This window comes from Atheta coriaria, unplaced genomic scaffold, assembly GCF_025399875.1.
Source record: "Atheta coriaria isolate IRGN ID8LTWV9N9 unplaced genomic scaffold, Caltech_Dcor_3.1 hic_scaffold_41_pilon, whole genome shotgun sequence".
Lineage (NCBI taxonomy): Eukaryota > Metazoa > Arthropoda > Insecta > Coleoptera > Staphylinidae > Dalotia > Dalotia coriaria.
Genome location: NW_027045483.1, coordinates 121,090 through 145,144, shown reverse-complemented (window position 1 = coordinate 145,144; position 24,055 = coordinate 121,090). Strand labels below are relative to the sequence as shown.

Sequence of the window (24,055 nt, the reverse complement as noted above, 5' to 3'; positions counted from 1 at the left end):
GGGGTGTTGGTGTCGTTTTTCAAAATGAAGAAACATTTGTAGCAGAAGTTGCCTAATAATGACCGCAAATGACAGTTCATGCGTCAGTTTGGGTCAATTCTCCAAGAAAGAACTGAAAAATGGCTGGCCGCGCTGCTGCTCGCCGTGTTCCCGAAAGCGATGCTACCATCGCCTACGTGCAATGTGATGGCCTGGTAATTACCCCCTCACCCTTATTATTATCATATTAAACTATTTTTTCTCACCGCATGTGGTTTGATTGTACTTTTCATGTTAACACCTTCACTATTGGAGGTTATGTTGTGCCAACTTTTATATGAATGGATTTTCAAATGCTTCCCTAGGCTGTTATGAAAATCGTTAAGCATTGCCATGAAGAGTCCACGAGTAACATGGACGTCGCCCAGGGCGCACTCCTCGGCCTCGTCGTCGACAACTGCCTTGAAATCACCAACTGTTTCCCATTCCCCAAGCAACCCGATGAGAATCTTGACGAAGACGAATATCAGCTTGCGATGATGCGTCGTCTGCGTCGCGTGAACGTCGATCATTTCCACGTCGGTTGGTACCAGAGCGCTGACGTCGGTAATTTCCTGAGTCTTCCACTGCTGGAGTCACAGTACCATTACCAGACTTCAATCGAAGAGTCAGTGGTGGTCATCTATGACACCCAAAAGTCTTCACGAGGTTTTCTCAGCCTCAAAGCCTACCGCCTCACGCCACAGGCCATCGAGATGTACAAGGAAGGTGAATTCACGCCTGAAGCACTCTTGAAACTCAAAGTAGGCTATGAGAATCTCTTCACTGAGATTCCAGTGGTGATTAAAAACTCCCCACTGACGAATATCATGATGTCGGAGTTAGCGGAGATGATCCCCGAGGAAGAAGGATCGAAATTCTTAGATCTTGGTACTGCCACTGTCCTCGAAGGACAATTGCGTTGTCTAATGGATCGCGTTGATGAGCTAAATCAGGAAGCGATTAAATTCAACCGCCACCAGCAGTTAGTCAGCCGACAACAGCAAGAAAAGCATAAATATTTGACAAAACGCGCGCAGGAGAACGCGGCGCGCGCGGCTAAGGATGAACCGCCGCTACCCGAGGAGGATATCAACAAGTTGTTCAGACCGCAACCGGTCCCGCCGAGGTTACAGCCCATGCTCACCGCCGGGCAGATAAATACCTACAGCCAACACATTTCGCAGTTCTGCTCGCAATCGCTGGCGAAATTGTACATCACCCAGGCGTTGCAGGGCGCCAAGGAGGCCAACTCTAGCCCTTGAGCGTGCGTATGAGTATTACCGTGCAATTGTATTTGTACTTTTTTGATATTGAATAAATATAATTGCCTTTAGCAAGTCGTGATCGGGAAATCAGTGAAGTGGAGCAGAATTTCAACACCACACAAATTTTATCCATACAAAAACATTAACACAGCTAATTTAACTCTGTCGACTTTTGTTCCAATACTTTCGATAGGCGTCCCTCGCCGCATATCCAGAGACACGTGCGGTCCACCAGGAAGGAAAAGAAGAAATCGGCGAATAAAACTTGCATCAACACTAATTTAAACTAAAAAATACATAAAATAAGCAAATTATCGTTTAAAAAGCATGAAATATTGATTACCTCGTCCGGGAATGAAATAATTTCTAACTGTTCGGAAATTTCGGGCATCACACCAAGTGTGAGTGCTAATACAACCGCTGAGGAACCCAAAATGCTGTAGAGCAGAGGTTTGTTTGACTTGAGGCTCTCCATGTATGGCATACCCTGAAAATTAACACAAATTCAATTAAAAACACATTAAAGTTGTTAAAATTATTAATTACTCTGTAGTTTATAGCAAATGTAGCAATTTGCAGCGCCATTGAAATTATGTACACAGTGCTATTCACGATATTAGGTTTAAACAACTCGTCTTCCTCCTCCATGGTTAGGTTAGTTTTTGGTTTGATCAGCAACTCAGGCGGCGCGCGCAACTTGGCTTCCTGCACCAAAAATATCAAACACACGAAATGCACGGCGAATTGCAGCAGCACAGTCAAAATGGTGTACAAATTAAATATATTTGGAAGCGGACGTTGTTTCGACAAGACTTCAACCGGCTAAAACATAAAAATTTAGTAAAACACTTAAAAAATTAATTTTTCTTACTCTTGATCTCGATATAAACAAGAAACATCCAGCTAGAAGTAATCCCTGCACTGTTGCTTGCCCATCTCTCAATTTGATATCATCCAGGTACAAAACAGACTGTGTGTATGCCAAAATCAACGCATTCAGCGCTAAGATTTTAAACATTTGCAGTGTTGTAACTAAAGTACACCTGCCCTGCTTGATAATATGACAAATACAAAGAATAGATGATAATTTACTAGTGAATGGTGATGCGATACTAGCATCTCCCAAGCGGACATAAGTAGCTTCCATTTCTTCCATTTCCTTCATTAATTTTTCGACTTGATTAGCGTAGTTTTCTCTAGCTGCAGCGCGATTGTTACGCGGCGCGGCTTGTATCTGCGCCTGCGCTTGTGCGATTACATCCCGTGCATCTCTACGTTTGGGTTTTTCAGGCATCTTTGCAGGCGCGTTCGACAAAATGGCGACGCCTACATTGGCGTGTTTCAATGCACCGACATCATTCGTACCGTCACCACACATCAAAGTACCGAAACCTAAGTTATTCAACATGACAACAACGTATTCTTTTTGTTTAGGTGCAAATCGAGCGAATATCGAAATCTGTGGCAGGATTTGCTGCAGATAATCAATTTCATTCTCTTGTAGATACATTAAACTATCGCCGGTTATACACAGGTCATATTTATCTGTAATTCCGGCATGTTTCAGTGGTAAATGCTCACTTTGATCGATTGATTCCCATACCCATTCGTCATCGATCTCGGTGAGGATTAAAGTCTTCGGTTTTTGATTAAATTTCAATTCTTTACCCACATGGCATGCTGTTAGTGGATTATCACCGGTTATCATAACAACACGGTGTGATGCACGCAGAATTTCTTTGATAACATTCTTTGAATCCGTTTTCAACGGGCAGGAAATAATTACAAACCCGGCAAAGCGTAGATCTTTCTCGATTTGATCCCGGGATAGTTCTCGGATTTCTTGTGGAGTACTCCGGCCGATTTCTTTGAATCCCAGAGCTAGAACACGTGCTCCACGACGGGATAATTCAAGATACACTTCGTCGTAGCATGCTGGTAATTCGCTGTACATTGATTTAAGAGTTTCCGGAGCGCCTTTCACAGCTGCGATGTAAATTGTATCGGTTGTTCCCTGATTGACGTAGCCAGCGATGACGGACATGCGTTTCAGTGCTGAAGAGAAGTGAAAACGGTGGTGGATTTTTATGGCTTGAGCTTTGCCCTTTTTCGGTATTACAGCATCACCTAAACAATGAAAATTCATTAAAATTTAATGGTTTTAAATATAAATTCTAACCTTTTGTTAAATTCCAATCGACAGCTGTCAAAGTAGCTTTTTCCAGTGGATCTCCCACTAAACCATCGTCTAATTGTGCTAAAGAATGACAAGAAGCCAATACTTGTACACTTTCCAGTGGAATATCGCAGATTGGTGTTACTTTTGAATCTTTTTCCGCTAGTGCAACACCTTCCACTACTAAATTATCACTGGTCAAGGTACCTGTCTTATCGAAACAGCAAATATCTACTTTTCCAGCGAATGGAATCCTAAATGGTTCTGTACAATACACACCGAACTTACTCAATGCTAATAAGCTGGTATTCACAGCCAGAGACAACTCAATCGGTAACTCTGGTGGAATAACTGATGTTAAAATCAATGTACATTCCAGAAACAGTTTGTACCGATTGCGTTCTGGATCCTCACAACCTTTCATCCAGACATACACAGCTGCAGCAATCGCAAACACAAGCAGGAAGATAATAAAACCGAATGTTTCCAGGTTATTCGCTGTCACGCGTTTGACACCGAACAAAATCGTGCGGAGGAGTTTACCCTGTGATGTATTGAATCCTGTGCGGAGAACGTAGGCAACACACCCGTTATCTGTAGCTCGCAAACCAGCGCTACCTTTTAACGGAGGTGTGTTTTGCACGACCTTTGTACCGCCGTATAATACATGTAGTTTTCCATCCGCGTCAGGATCCAAGATTTTTTTCATGTCGCAGTCTTCTATGGGTTCTTTCATCTGCGGAACTGATTCACCTGTTAGCATGCTTTCGTCTACAATGCATTGACCACGAATCAACACCACATCACAGGGGACAAGTTGAGATCTTGTGATGGACACAATATCGCCCGGCAGTAGTTCTTGTGATGACAGTTGCCGCCATTTGCGGTTGCGATACACGTTGATGTTGAATGGACGATTGCCCATCTTGCGGATTTCGGCCATGTTACGTAGTTGTTGATGCACCAAAGTGCATTCAAACGTGACTAGCATGACAAGAGTAAAGATAGAGTAATACCAGTATTTGTCCAGGCACCAGAGGGCAACACAGAAGACTTGAAACACAAAAAATGGCGCTGTTGCGCGTTCGATGAATAACTCCATGAATTCGGGCACGACCATATCCAGGACGTTTTTGCCGTATTGTTCTTCAGCTTCTTGAATGTCTTTATCATCTTGATAACCTTTGCAGTTCATGTAGCTAGAGAATGGCTCATTGATGGGGAATTCAATTCCTCTGAAGGTTTTCTTGTCAGGGTCGTAAATGTATTTGGTTTTTTGAAATACGAACCAAATTTGGTCATTCTAGAATAAATACAGGTTAATACAAGTTAAAATAATGTAAAATTTGTTTTACTTTGGAATGTTTTAAAGCAACTAACTCTGATGATCCATTGTTTGCAGTTGGAATGACTTTCGCAACAGTTGCCACTGAACTATTCACTTCCTAAAAGTGAAAATCAAACATTTATTTCACATTTGTGTCTGCGACTGAGTTTATACCTTTCGACAAGTCATCCAGCAGTTAACATGCACTGACCAATAGCACCCCAGGCATGCGAGGATCTGCACGCAGCCGATTACTGCAACCCCAACGAATCCACCCTCGTAAAACTCCCAGAAACCGTACAAGCCGATCCATGTGTACAGCCAGCCGAGGTAAATGATGACAAACGGATAGATGTATAAATGAAAGGGCAGCTTCTTGACGGTGTACAGGGCGACCGACTGCACCAGATCGTCGACTTTCGGTGCGGAATTCATTTCTTGCGCGTTTTGAAGCACATCGAGAGATGTAGTCGCGGTGAACCTGAAACACCTGGGAAATGCAACGCGCCCGATGGGATCCTGACGTGTTTTCCGTGTTTTGTAAAGTTGACAGATGACTACTTGAAATTTGAAACGTGTTACAACGTTGCCAACGTCATTTGGATCATGTGTAGTAATTTTTGGGAAAATAAAAAATATAGTTTGGGAATTCAGGGAAATGTTTTATTTTAGTAATAATTTGTTATTAATTAAATAATTTAGTTAGAAATTAGTGTTTTAGTTAGATATTGACAAAAATAGAGAATTTAAATGTTTATTTATCACAGAGAAGATGAAAAAACGTGATTTTGAATAACTTAGAATCTATAACCTAACCTAGCATATTCTAACATAACCTAATTTAATAATTACTTAATATTTATAGTGAGATTTTGTTAATAAACGCTTAGTTTAACCAATAATAACAATTCTTGATAAATATTGATGGTTTTTAACAAATTAAACAAATAAACAATTAAAATTTCTGTAAAAGAAACAAGAAAATGTAATAGTTTAGCTATTAATCACAATTTTTCAGTTAATAATGGTATGTATAAGTCTGTTATGTATTAATTTAATGTATTTAAATATGAAATACAGGTTTAACTGACTTGCACTTGTTGTAGGTGAAATGAAATTAGTTCGACTCTACCCCAAGGCGCAAAATGTACGTTAGCAACGGAAGTTTACAAGCAAAGGGCGCTCGTGCGACGGATATTAGAGGGGCGCCTGTTGCGCTCTTATTAAAGGTAAACGCGTCCATCTGCCTCCAGCTGGTCTTCACGCACCCCGACTTTGTTTGTCAGTAGTCGTCGGAATCGCACACACGAATGATCGTCCCAACTGTTCAAACCGCGCTCATTTACTAACGGTTTTTTAGTTCGTTTAAAAACTTAAAACAAAGCGCATTTAAATGTGCAAAACATTAAAATATATTTAAAATATAAAAGAATCGTTATGGAAAGCCATTGTTCATACTCCGATAGCAGATTCAAAGCCCCAAGTGACGAAACAAGCAATTGTTACTCAAGTAAAAAAATGGGATGCTGTATAATCGTCTCAGTTGCTTTAATAATTGCAATTTTATCACCGACAATCACCTATATTGTGTACAATGAATCAAATATTAATCAAGAAGCGCAACAACTTTTACAAGTGAAGCAAGCAGAAGAAAACAATTATTTATTGCAAATACAGAATCTCGAGGATAAAGTCAAGATTAAACAGGAGACTGAACAGAGATTATCGGCGTCTTTAATGGCGCAATTGGAGAAATCAAAAGGGGAGTTAAAAACGCAAGAAGTCAAGTACGAAAATCAAATTGAAAGCCTCCAAGAAAAGTATGATAAACAATTGGGTGCGTTGCAGATAAAACTGAATGTGCAAATCGAACAGAATCGTGTTTATTACGCACAAATTGTTCAGTTGCATAATGATCATCTGAAGGAAATCGTCACAATGTTGAATGAGTTTAAAGATACTCAAACTAGTTTTGATGATGTGGAAAATTATGTGAAGAAATCCAAGGATAAACTTCAAGTTCGATGGGATTTACTTAACAAGGAGAAGGATAAAATTGCTGCAACGTTGAAAAAAATTAATTCTACTGCCACAGACACGTTTTTGAAGAGGAATTGATTAAATTTGTTTAGTTTTAATATTTATTTTCGCTTTGTTTGTTTCATGCAATGTTGGTTGCCTACCTTTGTTAACAAAATTTCATTTTATTTGAATTTACAACGATTTCAGTGTTTAACATTGAATAAAATCATGTAATTTATTTATTTTTAGTTTATATTTAGTCTCTATGGCATCGTAAACAAAAATAAATAAACACCAATCAAATTTTTCATGTGTCATCATAAATCAGTTCCGAAAAAAGTGCATAACTAAAATGTCTCTTCGTTTTTTGGCGAGCCGGGTGACCAAATCACTTCCATTGAACCGTTTTTATGCCCGACACAAGCCACCAGTCGAAGGACCATCCGGACCCAGTAATCATCCTGATGGCGGACATAAATTCTTCCGGAATGTAGCATTGTTTGCTGCTTTACCCATAATTGTGATCGTCATGGCAAAGTGTTATTCCGAGGGTAAATTTGGCGCAGCGGAACCGGACAGGCCGCCATTTGTACCCTACGAGTATTTGCGCCGGCGTACAAAGCGTTTTCCCTGGGGGGACGGTACCAAGTCGTTGTTTCACAACGATCGAACCAACCCACTTCCGGATGGATACGTGGATGGATACAACGACGATGAATGCGATGACGAATAGTCAGTCACCCACGATATGCAAGAAGCTCACTCATTAATAAATTATCAGTCACTTAAATTATTAGTCACCTCATTACCCATATTTATTATAAATTATATAAGCTACTTTTTATTAAATGTTTATACACGATTAAATCAGCAGTAACTTTGCACATACAAAATGGTAACTTGTTTATAATGTGGATTTAGACTATTTTAGTATGGAAACAAGTTTTATTTTTGATCAAATTGCCATGGAAACCTTTAATTTGATGAATAAATTATCAATTTTATTAATACAATTGTCTTCTGAGCGTGTGACTAATCAAAAATGGCCCAATCTTTGTACCAAAAGAATATCGTTAAATATTCGGTTTTGTGGAAGCGTTTATTTACCGCAACTTTTACTGACACCACTAGTGTCCGAGGACCTTCAGGATATTTAAATCGTCCTGATGGTGGACACAAAAATTACCGAAATTTGGCTTTGTACGGTGGGATTCCATTTATTTTGATATCAATGGCGAGTTGTGCAATATCCAAAGGAAAGAACGAAAAAAAGAAAAACCGCCTGCGAAAGTTCAATACGAGTATTTAAACCGTCGCACCAAGCGTTTTCCTTGGGGTGACGGAGAAAAATCTTTCTTTCAACAGTAATTTACAGCTGTAAAATTGTAAATTGCAAAATTTTGTAACATGTGAATCTAAACTTAATAAAATGGTGTCATATTTTTATATGTGTTGTCAATGTATGCAACCAGTTATACACCGTTTACTGTCATGTATCCCACGTGTGTTTAAGAATAATTTTCTTATTTTCAAGAATGGCACTGGAAAAAACGGAGACACATCGTCCTGGTGCGTTTAAACAAACCAACAAAGGGCACAAACATGGTCGTCATCGTTCCAAAGGATCAATTAGCATTGCCACTAAAGGTATTGCATTATTTTCACATGTTTGCAAGCATAGGTTAATTTTCTTCTCGTAGGCAAAGTAAATGTGAAAGAAATATCCAAAAAGAAGCAAGCTGAGTTAAAAAAGGATCAACGACGTCATCAGGCACTACAGCTACGAAGAAATAAGCGTGATGAAGTACTATCTAAGAAAAGATCCATTGGTGGTTTAGATCATGCTCCTTTTCTTATAAGTATTGTCCCTCTGAATGAGTTAATGAATGTTGAATCGGCAATTGCATTGCTGACAAAATGTGACAGTGAAGCTGTGGTGCAAACCAGTGTGACTGGTGTCATCCATATTACTTTACCAAGATTCAAACAACATTTTTCATTGATAATTCCACCAAAAGATAATTATCTTGCTACTTTAGATGCTTTGAAAGTGTCTGACACTGTTGTATTTCTTGTATCAGCAAATGCAGGTGTTGAATTTGGAGATGAAATTATAGATTCAAGTGGTAGGAAAATCCTAGCCTCAGCTTTTGCGCAAGGTGTGCCTACACCAGTTGTGGCAGTCACTGATTTGGATAAATTACCAGTGAAAAAACAAACTGAACAGAAGCAGAATATACAAAAGTTGATCACAAAATGGCTGCCCAATGAAAAAGTGATGACTTTATCTAAAGAAGCTGATGGTTTGAATGTGCTGAGAAGAATTGGTAATCAAAAACGCAAAAATGTTTTGTATAGAGACCGCAGACCGCATTTGTTTGCGGAAAGTTATCAGTTTGAACCTGATAATGAAGGTTTTAAAGGAACATTGAAAGTTTGCGGTTATGTTAGGGGTAGTCCACTGTCTGTTAATGGATTGGTGTATATTCCTGGACTTGGCGCTTATCAAATGTCACGGATTGAAGCACCGAAAGATCCTTTTGTCTTAGAAAAAAATAGGCAAGCAAAATATCCACTATTTTTATTTATTTTCTATTAATTAAATTTATTGTGATTAATATTGTTTAGAAACAAGAATTCTATGCAAGAAGATGTCAACACAGTGCGTTTATTGGCAACTGCAGATGATAAACAAGAATCCCTCGAATCCGAAAACATCCCTGATCCAATGGAAGGCGAACAAACATGGCCGACGGAAGAAGAACTCAAAATGGCGGAGGATGAAATTAAACGACGTGTAAAAAAGGTTCCAAAAGGTTGGTCAGATTATCAAGCTGCGTGGATACCTGATGATGATGCAGAAGATGACAGCGAAGATGCTGATGATGAAGATGATCAAGATGATGCGATGGAAGATGCCGCTGAGGAGGAAGATTCCGACGAAGAAAAAGATGAAGAGTTTGACACCATGACAGAATCTGAAGTTTGTGTTAATGATCAACAATACGATCAGCAAATTGACGAACACATGGAGAAACAGGAACTGGAACGGGTGAAAGCTGCGAAGATGGATCAGATGTTCCCGGATGAAATGGACACTCCGCTGGATACGCCTGCGCGTTTGCGTTTCCAGAAATATCGTGGTCTTGAAAGTTTCAGAACTTCTCCCTGGGATCCAAAAGAGAATCTTCCCATGGATTATGCGCGTATATTTCAGTTTGAAAACTTTGATAGGACTAAAAGAAGGATTATAAAGGAGTTAGAGGATCGGGAAGGAGCTTTGCCTGGATGGTTTGTTACTGTTTATGTTACAGGTGTGCCGAAATATGCGTGGAACGCGTTTGAAACCACAGGCGCGTCTGTTACTCTCATGGGGATGCATCCACATGAGAATAAAATGTCTGTGCTGAATGTGGTGTTAAAACGGACTGGGTCGTATGATCAACCGATTGCGTCGAAGGATAAACTTATTCTTCAGTGTGGATATCGGAGATTTATTGTTAATCCGATTTTCAGTCAACATACAAACGGAAAGAAACATAAGGTAGTTTTTTTAAACATAAGATGATAAATAGTACTAAATTTTATTCTTTTTCTTTAGTATGAGCGATTTTTCCAACCTGAAAGTACAGTAGTTGCTACTTTTTATGCGCCGATTCAATTTCCACCCGCGCCTGTTCTCTGCTTCAAAGAAATCAACGGGAATTTAGATTTGGTTGCTACTGGTTCGCTGCTTTCCTGTAATCCTGATAGGATTATAACTAAAAGGATTGTTTTGTCAGGGCATTCTTTCAAAGTGCATAAGCGATCTGCAGTTATACGATTTATGTTCTTTAATCGTGAAGATATTCTATACTTTAAACCGTGTAAATTGCGCACTAGGTATGGTCAAATTGGGCATATAAAGGAGCCGCTTGGAACGCATGGTCATATGAAGTGTATTTTTGATGGACAGCTTAAGTCTCAGGATGTTGTTTTCTTAAATTTGTATAAGCGAGTTTTCCCTAAGTGGACATATGAGGAATGTATTGCTAGTTGTGTGGAGAGTGAGGGGATGGAATCATGAGTTATTCTAAATAAATTTATTTAGATTAAATAAATCCTGTCCTAGTATTTTGTTTCTTGTATGGGAAATCTAAGTTCAAAGTTATTACTCATTGTGTATTTGTACAATGATTTCAAGTATCTAACCTAAGTTTAAGTTTGATTCCTTGAATATAAAATGAATTCTGCAATTACTAACAGAAAATTGTTGTATTTTGTTAGTGTAGCTTTAAATAAAGCACATTTTAACAATATACATGCTCTGAAGGTATTATTATACATAGAAATAGCATAAATCATTAATATTTCATTGTATCGAACTGTTTTAGAATGGAGGAAAGGTGTTTAATAGCAGAGCATACTCTCGACAATCTGTTTATCTTGTTGATGAAACCAAAAATGATTCTGATTATGTGCAGATTAGAAATGTGAACAAATATACAACCAGAACAGTAACATGTGGAGAGTTGACAATGAAAAACTTGGGGCATAGAGTCACTCTAACTGGATGGCTGGAATTTAATAGAATGGATAAATTCTTGGTGCTTAGAGATTCCTATGGGCAAACACAGCTTCTACTTAAAGATGATGTAAGTTCATTTATACAGAATATTCTTTTATCAATGTTGTACATTTCATATTTTTAGGCTGAAGAAATAAGGAAAAAACTTAAAGGTTTAAATTATGAAACAGTTTTACAAGTAAAAGGTACAGTAATTGCCAGACCCAAAGAAATGGTAAATAAAAACCAAGAAACAGGCGAAATTGAAGTCAGTATTGAAGATTTACACGTTTTAAATGAATCTGCTACATTGCCATTTAATATTAGAGAGCATCAGAAGGCAAATGAAGCTTTACAAATGCAATATAGGTATTTAGCGATGCGTTTTCCTGATATGCAGCGTTGTTTACGCTTCCGCTCTGAATTTTGCATCAATTTACGCGAGTTCTTAGCGAAAAAATGCGGATTTGTTGAAGTTGAGACACCAACTTTATTTAAAGCAACACCAGGGGTAATATTTCATGTTTAGTTGTTAAAATTCACCTTAAAAATCAAAAATCACTTATTTCAGGGCGCTCAAGAGTTTGTAGTGCCCACAAGACACAAAAATAAGTATTATTCTTTAGTACAAAGCCCACAACAGTTTAAACAAATGTTAATGTGCGGTGGAATCGATCGTTACTTTCAAATAGCTCGTTGTTACCGCGATGAGACTTCTCGTCCTGATCGCCAGCCTGAGTTTACACAATTAGATATAGAAATGGCGAATACCACTATGGATGGCGTATTAGAACTTGTAGAAGATGTTTTGCAGTATTCCTGGCCTACAAATTTGTTACCAATTCCTCGCAAGTTTGAGAGAATGAGTTATAAAGACGCCATGGAAAATTATGGATCAGATCAACCAGATGTTCGTTTTGAACATAAAATAACAAACATTACTGATGTTTTAGAGCCCAGTCTTAATTTATATGGCCAAGGGGATGCATTTTATGCAGGTTGCCTTATTTTTGACAATGAGAAGCATCAAGATTAAGCTTAGTAAAATTACATTGCTAATTCAGCTAAAGATTATCCCAATACACGAATGATGCACTTTAAATGTGAAAACTTTGAAGAATTCACTAAACACATGAGTAAAACTATCAAAGATGATGTTGTAATACAAAATTATATGAAAAACTAAACTTGAAAGGGATTTCATCAGTAATTCTTGTTTATGGTAACAAAAACATGGCTGTAGGTTATATTTTCTTATATTACGATAGAAAAATAACTTCAGAAACTTTATTTTCAGTTAAAACGACTTGGAAAACTTAGATGTGTATGCGCAGATGAACTAGATAAGCAAGGAATTGCTATTTATAAACCAGGCATGCATTTTTTGTGGATTGTTGACTTTCCACTATTTTCCTTAGACGATAATGGTGTATTAACTGCTGAACATCATCCATTTACATCTCCACACGCGGATGATATGCATTTAATAGATGTGGATCCATTAAAGGTACGAATTATTAGTAATTGTATCTTGTTTATTAAAAATGTAATATTTTCTGTTTAGATTCGTGCGTTGTCGTATGATTTGGTACTTAATGGTAATGAGGTTGGCGGTGGGTCGATTCGTATCCACAACGCTCAATTACAAGCGAAAATATTAAAAATGTTGAACATTTCCGGCCTGGATCACATTGTGGAGATGTTATCTTATGGCTGTCCTCCACACGGCGGTGTAGCTTTAGGTTTAGACCGACTTTTTGCTCGGATATTAAATACACAGAGTATACGTGATGTGATTGCATTTCCGAAGACGTTTGATGGTAAAGATCCACTGAGTGGTGCTCCGTCGGTTATTACCGATGAGTGCAAGAAGATGTATCATTTGTGATTGATGAAACAATGAAATTTTGTGTATATTGTTGCTATTTTCTCACCTGCCTGTGTCTATTACATAGTTTTTGTTAGTTTATTAACTTTAATCACGTCAAGGACGTGTTTAGATGGTTTATCATAACATTTCAAGTCATAGATTGACAATTTATTGTTCTTGTGCACAACATGTCAACACCAGTGAGGCATAAACACAAAAAATCGGTCAAGTATTAATTGGCCAAAGCTGAATGCGAATGAGAATTAGAAAAAACCTTTAAATGGTTTTCTACATTCGAATGCAAATTTCCATTTCTTTTTCTTCCTATTACATAAAATATGAACGCTACGTCATTAATAAAACAGCGTGAAATATTAAAAGTGAGCAAACGAGAAGCCAGAAGAAAACAAAACAACATCAACGCCAAACAGGTTCACTTTTTATTCAAACTTTCACTGCAATGTGCTCGCTGCTAATTGTTCAAACTTCTTGTTTGCCGCCAATGAAGCATTACACTTCAAACACCTTTTCCGCTATATTTTTATCTCCTTGACGAAAAAAAAACGATGATTATCTCAGTTCTCAGGGGGCAAAAAGTGAGGACAAATTGATTTTACAAATAGTTTGTTTGTGTACACAGCGAAAAACGCTTAAACGTTTAGAAAAATGAACGTTTATTGCATAAATCAACAAATTTAAGTAGACCAGTTTTTATTTCGCTTTCTACTGTTTGTTTAAAACTCTAATTATGAATAGAGCATTGGTAGAACTAATTTACAATGAATTTTATTGTTATTCCGTGAAAGATCAAAATTATTTGCTTTTCAACAGCATTTCACGTTGGATTTCAACAAAACAAAAACAAACTAAGATGATATCAGCTCAAAATGGTATTATTTTTATATTGCTGAAGGTCATGTCGAAATTATTACGTTTCCGCACAATATTGTACCGAAAAAATGTTAATTGATTGTTGTATTTTAATTTCCATCCTAATTAAACGTGTGAAACGTTTACGAAATCATTTATTTTAAAGTTATTCGTTTGTTTAAGTTAGGAATAACATAATAAACGAAATAGAATACACAAATGGTGTCTATTGGGTTTTGTTCATACGAAAAAAACACAAAAAGTTAATGTGATGTTAAGTAATCATCATCGGAACGATCTGAACGTTCTGAACTGTTTGCACTTGATGTTCCTTGGTGTGTATTCATCACAAATCACAGTCTCGCCAGAAGGTCACGCCAATTACGAATAGATTATATTATTATTTGCTTTGCATCTTGTTTTAGAAATAAAAACACCGGCAATCACGTTTTTTCTCACAAAAAACATTTATGAAATATAAAATTATTAAATTTGGCAAACTATGCAAAAATATAACAAAACGTTGTTAAAGTTGTTAAAATGGTTAATATTAAACGTATTAGGAAGTATTTTTGCGTTACTTAAGACAAGTTAAGGTAATAAAAGTGTGTAATTCGTAATTTAGTGTAATTAGGAACAGTTTTAATGATTTCAGGCACAGAAAACATCACGAAATTGATTGAAATTGTGTTTTTGTTCATTGATTTAACTAATAAGGAAGCACAGCGAAAAACAAAGCGTGTTTTAATGCATTTTGTTGTTTTCATGTCTTTGTCAGTGAATAATCTACTACGCACAACTATTTGTTTCATTTTAATTAATTGCAGGCACGTAGCTGTAATTAGCATGCTCACATTTAATATAATTACACTTGCACGTGCAATGCAATCAATACCTGCAACTAAAGTTGTGGATTTGTGTTTCTTGGCAGTCATTATCAACGTATTGCGTATTCGCGTAAATATCTTGCTTCCTATTGTGCTTTTTTGCTGTAATACGCTTGTTGGTTCATTAATTATTCGACGTGTGCGTTCGAAGATGATTTTCCGTGTTTTCCGTATGCGATATTTACTTGCAACTAGGAACTAAATGATGGATAAGTAACTAGTTTCCAATTTGCAATTTAATTTGCGCTTCATAACAATCGCATTCTTAATTGTGGACAATTATCTATAATTACGGCCATACACGCGGGTTTATAAGATTATTATGATGTTAATCACATTTATCAATGTAATAGCTGTCATGAATAATATTTTTCAATAGATGTCGCTGGTTTATAAGCAACATAACCTTGTTTTAAACATTTTACATTTTTTTCTTCAAAATTTGTTTGTAAAATGTAAAATGCAAAAAATCTAAAAAGAAATTGTTTAGTTCATTAATTGTTTTAATTTGTTAAATTACTGTAATAATAGCTTAATAACCTTTTGTTCGCGGATGATGAAATTATCTAGATATGAAATGAACGTAAAAACCATTAAAATGTAAAATTTAAAAAGTTTGACGTATAAACGCCTTTTTCGGGTACACGCATTATAAATTAGAAATGTAACAAATATAATACGAATGCATGCGGTTTTAAATTTCACAAAATTCGGCTTAAAAAGCGGCGGCGAACTTTCGTTTTAATATATGCATATAAAATAAATCAAATTCCATTAAATGTTAATGCCAAATGCAGCCAACGTGCGTTATTCTTTATTCATGAATCACCAATTTGGGATTTTTACATTTTAACCTTTATTTTCATTAAGGTTTTGTGTATTTTCACTTTTGTAAAAATGCCAATCACTAAAATACTTATACTTTGCGAATAATTATGCTAATATTTAGAGATTAACGCATCTTTATTACTTGCTGTCAAGGTAAAGATTGTATCTCCTCTACAATAGATGTCACTGTAAATTATTAGTTCAGAATCAACATAACCTTGCTTTTCACTTTTTCTCTTTGATTTTGTGATGTTTTAAGAGTTATTTAGCATAGAAAATTTTAAAAACTTTTGAATTAGTTTTATTTTATTAATTTAAAAGGTTTTACTTGTAATTTTACTTGCATTGTTAATTTTTTTACCTTTTTATTGCGATTTTCACTTAAAATGGTGAAAAAACAACTTTTTAAATTATATATTAACGGAAAAAAGTAGCCTATGTCATTCTCCAAGGTCCAAACTATCTCTGTACCAAAATTTATCAAAATTTCTTCAGTAGTTTTCCCATAATAGCGACACAAACAAAAATTTATAATATTTTTCATCATTTAATGCGTTTATTATACCAACCAATGCTAATATTTAAGTTTAACGCATCTTTATTCCTTATTACTTGTTACTTCTAACGAATCTGCGTTAACCTGCGTCGTGCGCGTTTGAGAAGGGAATTAATTACGCCGCGTCGAACGGGGGAGGCGCGGTTTTATTAAGCTATATAAAGCAGCGCGCGCGCTTTATTCCAACAGCGGTTTATTGTGAGCTATAGCGGCACACTGCGCACACGTCGCACAAGAATCAAATAAACATATACTTCACCAGTTAGTGTTTAGTGATTTTTGTCATTTAATAGTGATTACAACCAATTACATAACCATGGCATTATTAAAAGTGGTAAGTTATTATTACTATCGCAATAAACATCATCCACAAATGCCAATAGCAACAAGAAACTGATATTTAACTTCCGATTGCCAATTATAATTAATATTATGTAATTAGTTAATGAAATGGCAATAAATCAATTTGGGATTTAATAATGGCAATTATTGCTTTCACTTTGATTCGAATGATTAACTAATTTAACGTTTTGGTAAAAATATTTATTATTATATTATTATTAGTATTTTAGTGGTTTACAATTAGAGTGTAACTGATTTCTAAATTTGAAAAAGTTGAAGTTTTGTAACCGATGTGTCGTCGAGTTGTATGGAAATCAGAAATCTGAAATCAAAAGCAAAAGCAAACAGCCGTGGCTAAGAAAGAAAGTGAAATTTGTTTGTCCATTCGATATATTACTTTCAATACCTGCGAATTATTTATATATCAATCATTTTCAAGACAAGTTGTGACAGATAAAAATATATTTATTATTAATCTTTGCGTAATGCGTAAATAAATAAATGAATAAACATCAGCGGTAAGTCATGAATAAAGAACCAGGAAGTAGTTTTCATGTCGTTGATGTGCGTTTATAGTTTAACTGTTTAACTGTTCAATGTCAACGTTCAGCATTCAGTATTCATCGATTGTTTTTGTAAACAATGCTCGTTAAGGTAAAAAAGCGTCGTGTTCGCACACAGAGAACAAAGCAACAACGAAAGATTTATATGTGCTAATTAGAACGCTTTGTTTATAATTACGTTAATTGTTAGCGACGTGGCACAACTATTTTTGCTATATTTCGTGTTTTAATTGTGCAAACGAAAGTAAAAGTTCGTATGAGTATTTTAAATTAAGTGAAATATATTATTTCTTAAATTTTGCACAGATGGCGCTACAATGCACTTATTTGCATTTTATTCTTTTTTGAGATCACGCGATGCGTGCACAATTCGTCAACAGAGTTATCTCCGGCAACTTGTTTTTTGTACAGCAACAATATCAGGTAGTGTTTCTTGTGTTCGTGTAAAATAACATGGTAAATATAATAATTCGGAATGAATTTACACACAAACTTTATTAAATGTTTAATTTTATTTCGGAAACAAATTTTAAAATCATTTTTCTTTTATAATTTTTGCATTTATTATGCATATAATATTGAAATTAGGGTTATTAATTTTCTTTTCGGATACAAAAGTTAGTTTAAATAATTTATTCCATTGATATTTTGTTTTTCTATTGAATGTTTTAATAGTATTTGCAATATTTCGTCATCATTGGTTCTTTTCTTGAAGTAAACTTGTTTGTTTTTACAAGCGATTTGTGTCCGATTGCACGCAGCTAATGTTTAAGCGCATTTAAGTATAACTCTATAAATCGACGCTAGATGGCGCTAGTATTCACTTATTTGCATTTAATTCTTGTTTGTTTACCTCACGTTTAGAATACGGCGTAAATTATGTCTGTATGAAATCACGCGATCTTGAACAGAGTTATCTCTTACACATTTACGTTGTTTCCTTCTTTAAACCGTTGTTTGTTTCTTTTTATCTCTTACTCTCGCGTTCAGGCGTTGAAAACAATAAATTTATCATGTAATTCTATATATTTCTTATTTTCACACTTTAAAACTCCAATTCATAAAAATATGCCTCAAGAAAACAAAGGAAGTGCCCAGACAATAGACGTCTAAATTAAAAGAAAACTAAACGTAACAATGAACGTGTAATTATCGCTTTCCCGAGATCGCCAACTTTGCCGAGCGTTTTCGCGGAACAAAAACGGCAAATCTAATAATCGATTAGATTTGCTCGTGGCCATGTAATTACTTACAAACAGCACCAACAAAAAAAACCGGCCGCATTGACTCAAAGAAACGTTTTGCATAAATTAAACGCTCTTTATTCATCAAACTTTCTACATTTATCACACACTTTAGCAGTTTGTTCAACTAAGTTCAACAGACAATCGAGTGTTGCTTACACTGACATTTAAAAATAATAAAGATTTCAACAATAAAAATACACATATAATATACAGATATGTGTGTAATTCAATGGTCTAGTTTTCCCGGCATTGCTGTGTGTTAATAATAATTGCACACAATGAAACAGTGAAAGTTCCGGTGTGTAACAAGTTCACTACTGCAGATTCCTAGACTAAGAACTGACCAAGTGCAAGTCATAAATCGCTTTTATTACCTACATACTTACACTTTGAAGGTCTTTATTTATTAGTGAATAGTGAATAGGTTGGAATTAATGTTTTGTGTCGAGTTTTGTGTCGCGTTTTACTATTTTACTGGGTGATGAATACAAGTTCTCAGGAAAATCCATATATGAATGTGATTCGAGTAGTCCGAGTCTTTTTGGTCGGGTAAAAGTGAAAGGAAGTGAAATTGAAAGTAATTCCAAGTCACTAGATCGGATCGCAATAAATATAATAGTGTGTAAGTGGATTCAAATCATAAAAATTGAGAATAACAGAAAAACTTAAAGGAAACATGTTTTCTTTGTGTTATTCTTTTGTAATTTGAAATTCTCAGGTTGTTAAATAGATTTTCTTGCGGAAATTGATAGAAAATTAAATTGTTTATGCATTTATTGCAATTTGTAGCGTTTTTTATCATTTTTCTTTTCAAAAAGTTTATAAATTAGATGAAAACATGTTTTATTGAAGTTATTCCTTCGTATTTTGAAATTCCCAGGTTGTTACATTGATTTTCTTACGGAAATTGGTATAAAATTAAATTGTTTATGCATTTATTGCAATTTGTTGCGTTTTTTATCATTTTTCACTTCAAAAACTTCATAAATAAAATGAAAACATGTTTTATTGAAGTTATTCTTTAGTATTCTGAAATTCCCAGGTTGTTAAATACATTTTCTTGCGGAAATTGGTATAAAATTAAATTGTTTATGCATTTATATCAATTTGTAGCGTTTTTTATCATTTTTCACTTCAAAAACTTTATAAATAAGATGAAAACATGTTTTATTGAAGTTATTCCTTTGTATTCTGAAATTCCCAGGTTGTTAAATAGATTTTCTTCCGGAAATTGCCATAAAATTAAATTGTTTATTCATTTACAACAATTTGTTGCATTATTTACAATTGTACACATCAGAAATAGAATAAAAATGTTTCTGCTTCTCTGCTTTCTTTGATACCAGTTTACTTGCGTAACAAATATCTAGTTTCTTGTAAACATGTCAACAAGAAATGTCAACATGACAACTTACAAACTCAGCAACTGGTTTTAACTTAAAATGGCGCAGAAAAGAGTTACGATACCAAATGATTTTATTTCGTCTTCAGATAACCGTTTTGGCAACAATTACAATCGCAGCAACTGAAACAATCGACAGTTACCGACAAATACCATCGAAATTCCTCGAAGTACCCGATTACGCAACACAAAATGGCGGCGACGCTCCACAGCTCTCCCTAACCTTACAAATCCCCGAGAAGAAGACCCCATCCCATTCGATACTTACATTGTTCCTAGTACAGACCTACGTGCTCCTGAAGATTACTCCTTCCAAGGACAAGATGCTTACTACCCTGCGCCATCACAAGATCTCCAGGTCCCCAGCGCGCAAGCATGGAATCCCGAAAATGATCCCGCTTTACTCTATGAGTTACCCATTGAAATCACCAAGGAGATTCTTCCCACTAACCAGCATCCTAAGAAGTACGACAAGGCTGTCTTCGATAAAGTAAAGCCTGTGTCACACAAACCCAAAGAAGAAGTGGTCCTGGTCCCCATTAAAGTACAGGATTACATTAACAAACAGAAACAGCAGGATAAGGCGATTCTGAACTTCGCCAAACTGGAGAATCAGAAGTTGATCAAGGCCGAGAAGGTAAAACAAAATCATAAACCATTGGTAAGGGAACCGGTACCCGCCGCAAGCGGATTTCATTCCGGTAATCTTCATCATCCTGCTAGTCATTCTGGTGGTGATCGGGTCGAGTTTCAAATGCATGGGTATGATGGCCCCAAGAGTTACAAGTGGGGTTATGATACCGGCAAAGGGTAATCTTGAGTGCTTCTTACTTTCTATACACAAATAAACAAAACATTTACATTTTTCATTGACTTATAACATAAATCAACTCGACATTTACATCTTCATCATTTTCGTGTCTATAAATACTTCAGCTTTAATATTCTGAGCTTGTATTGCATAACTCTATTGACTCATTCAATTTTATTCATATTCATATAATAATTTATGTAAATCGCTAAACTTGTTTGTTTTGCGCTTTGCAAATTTTGAAGTTTGCACGTTTTATTAGCAGAAGTGACTACATCATTGACATTAACACGTGTTGAGGTTATCAATGGTCAAATTTGACGTAACCACAACATTTCTAACCTTACTTTTGGACTATGTGGAAATGTATTTTGTTTGTTTTGTATCCCGTAGGCACAACAGGCAGTTTAGATTCGAAGAGAGCAACAAAGACGGTTATGTAAAAGGACATTATGGATATTACGATAAGCATGGCAAACTGCGAATGGTCCATTACGATTCGCATCCGCATGATGGCTTCCACGCCGACGGCAATTTTGGACAATAGAACAATCATCATTACCACGCGCGCAAAAATGGAAGAAGAAGCAATTGAAGAACAAAAAATGTGATCTAGCTCTCTAATGTCATTTGCTTGACTATTTTAATGTTTTTTAATAAGTAATCGACGTTTGCCAGCATGCCAACGTGTCTTGTTTTGTTTTAATGCTAATTTTAGTTGTAGTTTTTAATGTTTTACAAATATTATATTAATATTCTGAGTAATTTAAAGTATACCAAAAGGATTTAATAAAAATAAAAGTTAAAATGATTGTTTTATGTGTTAGCACAGAGGTGGCGCTAGCTGTGTCATTTTGTATTAAATATTAGGTATACATCACTTGGCCATGAGTCGATTTGCCACAAGATTATTATTTTCGCGTCAAAGTTGTCCTTGAATTCTTCATGCGACGAAACAACGGCGGCGTATAGAATCAAATTTTTAGTTGCGTATCATCGTACAGATGGCGCTAGTTGTACCATTTTGTATTAAATATCGCCGGGTTGGCTTTGCTTACACATTTCATTCCGTGTTAGGTTATTACCCGACAACGTTTAATCTGTATACAACACGTCTTTGAAAACAAATTATCAACAAGAATTACATCTAAATATACGTGAATTACACCAAAATGTCTCTGCCAACCAACACTGATTTAACAGAAGAAGATGCCGCCGATCTGCAATTCCCAAAAGGTAAGTGCTCATCTTTAAATTCTGAATTTGCAAGTTTCCTAGAGAACCAAATGTGCTTCCAGAAGTCAAAGCATCTCCTGCAGTTAGCAGTACACTTAATAATAAATGTGACAACAAATGCGGCAATTGTGATACTGATTTATCCGATAGGTATATTTTATGTGCGCAGTGCCAGGAGACACTTTGTCTCAATTGTTTCGCCAACGGTGCTGAAATGCGCAACCACAAAAACGATCATCCTTACAAAATAATCAACCATGACTTCAATCTGTTTGATAATACTGACTGGACAGCTAAAGAAGAACTAGCACTTTTGAATGGTTTACTCAACTATGGCAACTGGCAGAGTATATTAAAACAATCCACAGTATTATCACATCGAAGTGTTGATGAATTAAAACAACATTATGATCATTATTATCTAGAAAAAGCAGGGTCTGATCAGTTCCCTAACATTGAACTACAAGAAAATGTTCAGTATAAACCACTTATGCCTTATAGATTTAAAACAAATGAAGTGCCTGATCCAATCCGAGGTGATGACAATGTCTACGCAGGTTATTCAGCTGCCAGGTCTGATTTTGAGTATGATTATGATAAAAACGCAGAGGATATGGTGGCGAAATTAGATAGTCTAAATCCATCTGACGCTGATTACGCATTATTGAGTAATCTACAAGTTGGTATTTTGAATGCATACAGAAGGAGGCAAGGAGAAAGGCAGCGAAGGAAAGCTGTGATTCGTGAACATGGTTTGATTATGCCACAGAAAACAAAATCATGGCTGCAGAGGTATTACACGACGATCACGCCAATGGTTTGTGATAAATTAACGCGGTTTATGCAGTTCTACACTGGGCAGAAGTTTGTTTATTTGATGGAGGGTTTACATCGGATTGGAGAGCTTAAACTGCAAACGTCAAGGTTGTATTTTCTTCAAAATGATTTATTTTGTTGTTTTATTGAATATTTTAGGTTAATAGAATATCGTCGTCATGGAATTTGCACTCTACAAGAAGCGAAACTTTATCTACGATTAAAAAAGCATCGGGAAGCTTGCATGAAAGATTTAAAACGTTTCCAGCAGGCTTCCGAGTTGTCCTTCAAGTATAAACAGCCCGTATCCCTGAATGTGGGTGTGAAGCGACGTGGATTAACCCCGTTGGACATTGTCGGATTACCCGGATACGAAAAAATAACCACCAACGAGCGTGACTTGTGTCGGACGATTCGTTTATCACCAGATAATTATCTAGACCTGAAACAGATATTAATTCAAGAAAATAATAAATTAGGCTATTTAAAACTGCTAACTGCTAGGAGATTGTTGAAAATCGATGTGAATAAGACGCGGAAATTGTATGATTTTCTCATTTCCGAAGGGCAAATTGTTCCGAAAGTGAACGATTAAATTTTTCCGAGATATATTTGGTTATTTTTTATGTTTATTTGTTTATAGAGTTTGAGAACGCTGAGACTTTGTTGATTTCTGAGGTGCATATGTTGTTGGAGCACAGGAAGATGCAGAATGAGTCTGCGGAGGATGAACAGGAGTTTTCGGAGGTTTTTATGAAGGCTTCGACGTACACAGATCGATTTGGCAAGTTTAAGAATAAAGAAACCATTTCGGCTATTAGGAAGTATATTTTTGTTTATTATTGTTTAAATTTGTGTGTTTATACTTGTTTTTACAGTCTTTTGGTGCAGAAGAAGTTGCACAAGTTTGAGTTGGCTGCAATTGCGAATTTATGTCCTGTTACTACAGATGAAGCTAAGTCTTTGATTCCATCACTTGAGGGGCGTTTCGAGGAGGAAGAACTTCAATTTCTTTTGGATGATATTCATACCAAGCGCAGCATTCAATATTAATCTATTTTTCTACTCACATTAAGCATCTAAGCGGTAATAATTTAAATTCTTTTCAATTTAATTCATAAGGTGAACAATTTCCATGTTGGTTTACAAATAAATCGGAGTTTTATCATCCGTATCAAAGGTCAGTTCAATATTCGTGATATTAACTAAAAAAAAACTATAGAAATGTTTATGATGCATTTGCAAATGAACAAATAATCGAATTGAATTG

At 35.8% G+C, this 24,055-nt stretch overlaps 6 protein-coding genes and 1 long non-coding RNA gene across 9 annotated transcripts; 6 read left to right on the top strand and 1 right to left on the bottom strand.

Moving 5' to 3' along the window:
* Positions 1–43: 43 nt before the first annotated feature.
* Positions 44–1,354, top strand: eIF3h (eukaryotic translation initiation factor 3 subunit h). The gene is made up of 2 exons (XM_065316197.1): positions 44–194; positions 345–1,354. The coding sequence occupies exons 1-2, from the start codon at positions 120–122 to the stop codon at positions 1,281–1,283; spliced, it is 1,014 nt and encodes a 337-aa protein (XP_065172269.1). The 5' UTR covers positions 44–119; the 3' UTR covers positions 1,284–1,354.
* Positions 1,355–1,392: 38 nt separating this feature from the next.
* LOC135802594 (endoplasmic reticulum transmembrane helix translocase) lies at positions 1,393–5,345 on the bottom strand. The gene is made up of 7 exons (XM_065316195.1): positions 4,964–5,345; positions 4,818–4,907; positions 3,466–4,765; positions 2,158–3,413; positions 1,833–2,108; positions 1,630–1,773; positions 1,393–1,572 (listed from the first exon to the last, which is right to left on the bottom strand). Exons 1-7 carry the CDS (start codon positions 5,222–5,224, stop codon positions 1,438–1,440), a joined length of 3,462 nt encoding a protein of 1,153 aa, XP_065172267.1. The 5' UTR covers positions 5,225–5,345; the 3' UTR covers positions 1,393–1,437.
* A 90-nt stretch (positions 5,346–5,435) lies between these two features.
* Positions 5,436–7,114, top strand: LOC135802597 (uncharacterized). The gene is made up of 2 exons (XR_010550588.1): positions 5,436–5,816; positions 5,896–7,114. It is a non-coding gene; the product is annotated as an uncharacterized lncRNA (long non-coding RNA).
* A 1,181-nt stretch (positions 7,115–8,295) lies between these two features.
* Positions 8,296–10,911, top strand: Tsr1 (Tsr1 ribosome assembly factor). Its single transcript, XM_065316191.1, has 4 exons — positions 8,296–8,458; positions 8,512–9,370; positions 9,440–10,355; positions 10,413–10,911. The coding sequence occupies exons 1-4, from the start codon at positions 8,347–8,349 to the stop codon at positions 10,875–10,877; spliced, it is 2,352 nt and encodes a 783-aa protein (XP_065172263.1). The 5' UTR covers positions 8,296–8,346; the 3' UTR covers positions 10,878–10,911.
* A 37-nt stretch (positions 10,912–10,948) lies between these two features.
* AspRS-m (aspartyl-tRNA synthetase, mitochondrial) lies at positions 10,949–13,271 on the top strand. The gene is given in 7 exon segments (XM_065316192.1): positions 10,949–11,123; positions 11,185–11,445; positions 11,503–11,868; positions 11,929–12,516; positions 12,519–12,596; positions 12,655–12,864; positions 12,922–13,271. Coding segments are annotated over 7 exon segments (1,917 nt in total). The 5' UTR covers positions 10,949–11,033; the 3' UTR covers positions 13,246–13,271.
* Positions 13,272–16,544: 3,273 nt separating this feature from the next.
* LOC135802593 (uncharacterized) lies at positions 16,545–21,545 on the top strand. The gene is given in 4 exon segments (XM_065316193.1): positions 16,545–16,702; positions 20,012–20,156; positions 20,159–20,732; positions 21,127–21,545. Coding segments are annotated over 4 exon segments (891 nt in total). The 5' UTR covers positions 16,545–16,684; the 3' UTR covers positions 21,281–21,545.
* A 200-nt stretch (positions 21,546–21,745) lies between these two features.
* On the top strand, positions 21,746–23,969 carry LOC135802604 (DNA-directed RNA polymerase II subunit Rpb4-like). 3 transcript variants are annotated; one of them, XM_065316207.1, is made up of 3 exons: positions 21,746–21,969; positions 22,120–22,893; positions 22,945–23,394. In XM_065316207.1, exons 2-3 carry the CDS (start codon positions 22,184–22,186, stop codon positions 23,378–23,380), a joined length of 1,146 nt encoding a protein of 381 aa, XP_065172279.1. In that variant the 5' UTR covers positions 21,746–21,969; positions 22,120–22,183; the 3' UTR covers positions 23,381–23,394. The 3 variants fall into 3 exon arrangements, with proteins under 3 accessions (XP_065172279.1, XP_065172278.1, XP_065172280.1); XM_065316206.1 differs by having other exon boundaries at positions 21,750–21,969; positions 22,032–22,893; XM_065316208.1 differs by lacking the exons at positions 22,120–22,893; positions 22,945–23,394 and adding exons at positions 23,429–23,609; positions 23,664–23,969 and having other exon boundaries at positions 21,781–21,969.
* Positions 23,970–24,055: the final 86 nt, after the last annotated feature.

What these genes read in the sequence shown, in the direction of transcription:
- Tsr1 (XM_065316191.1), top strand. Translation starts at nt 8,347, where the DNA reads ATGGCACTGGAAAAAACGGAGACACATCGTCCTGGTGCGTTTAAACAA. An exon ending in TTTGTCTTAGAAAAAAATAG is followed by an intron (nt 9,371 to 9,439) that starts GCAAGCAAAATA and finishes AATATTGTTTAG; the next exon opens with AAACAAGAATTCTATGCAAG. An exon ending in CAAACGGAAAGAAACATAAG is followed by an intron (nt 10,356 to 10,412) that starts GTAGTTTTTTTA and finishes CTTTTTCTTTAG; the next exon opens with TATGAGCGATTTTTCCAACC.
- LOC135802594 (XM_065316195.1), bottom strand. Translation starts at nt 5,224, where the DNA reads ATGAATTCCGCACCGAAAGTCGACGATCTGGTGCAGTCGGTCGCCCTG. An exon ending in TTGCTTTAAAACATTCCAAA is followed by an intron (nt 4,766 to 4,817) that starts GTAAAACAAATT and finishes TATTTATTCTAG; the next exon opens with AATGACCAAATTTGGTTCGT. An exon ending in TTATTTCATTCCCGGACGAG is followed by an intron (nt 1,573 to 1,629) that starts GTAATCAATATT and finishes TGTATTTTTTAG; the next exon opens with TTTAAATTAGTGTTGATGCA.
- eIF3h (XM_065316197.1), top strand. Translation starts at nt 120, where the DNA reads ATGGCTGGCCGCGCTGCTGCTCGCCGTGTTCCCGAAAGCGATGCTACC. An exon ending in ACGTGCAATGTGATGGCCTG is followed by an intron (nt 195 to 344) that starts GTAATTACCCCC and finishes ATGCTTCCCTAG; the next exon opens with GCTGTTATGAAAATCGTTAA.
- LOC135802604 (XM_065316206.1), top strand. Translation starts at nt 21,906, where the DNA reads ATGTCTCTGCCAACCAACACTGATTTAACAGAAGAAGATGCCGCCGAT. An exon ending in CGATCTGCAATTCCCAAAAG is followed by an intron (nt 21,970 to 22,031) that starts GTAAGTGCTCAT and finishes ATGTGCTTCCAG; the next exon opens with AAGTCAAAGCATCTCCTGCA. An exon ending in CTTAAACTGCAAACGTCAAG is followed by an intron (nt 22,894 to 22,944) that starts GTTGTATTTTCT and finishes TGAATATTTTAG; the next exon opens with GTTAATAGAATATCGTCGTC.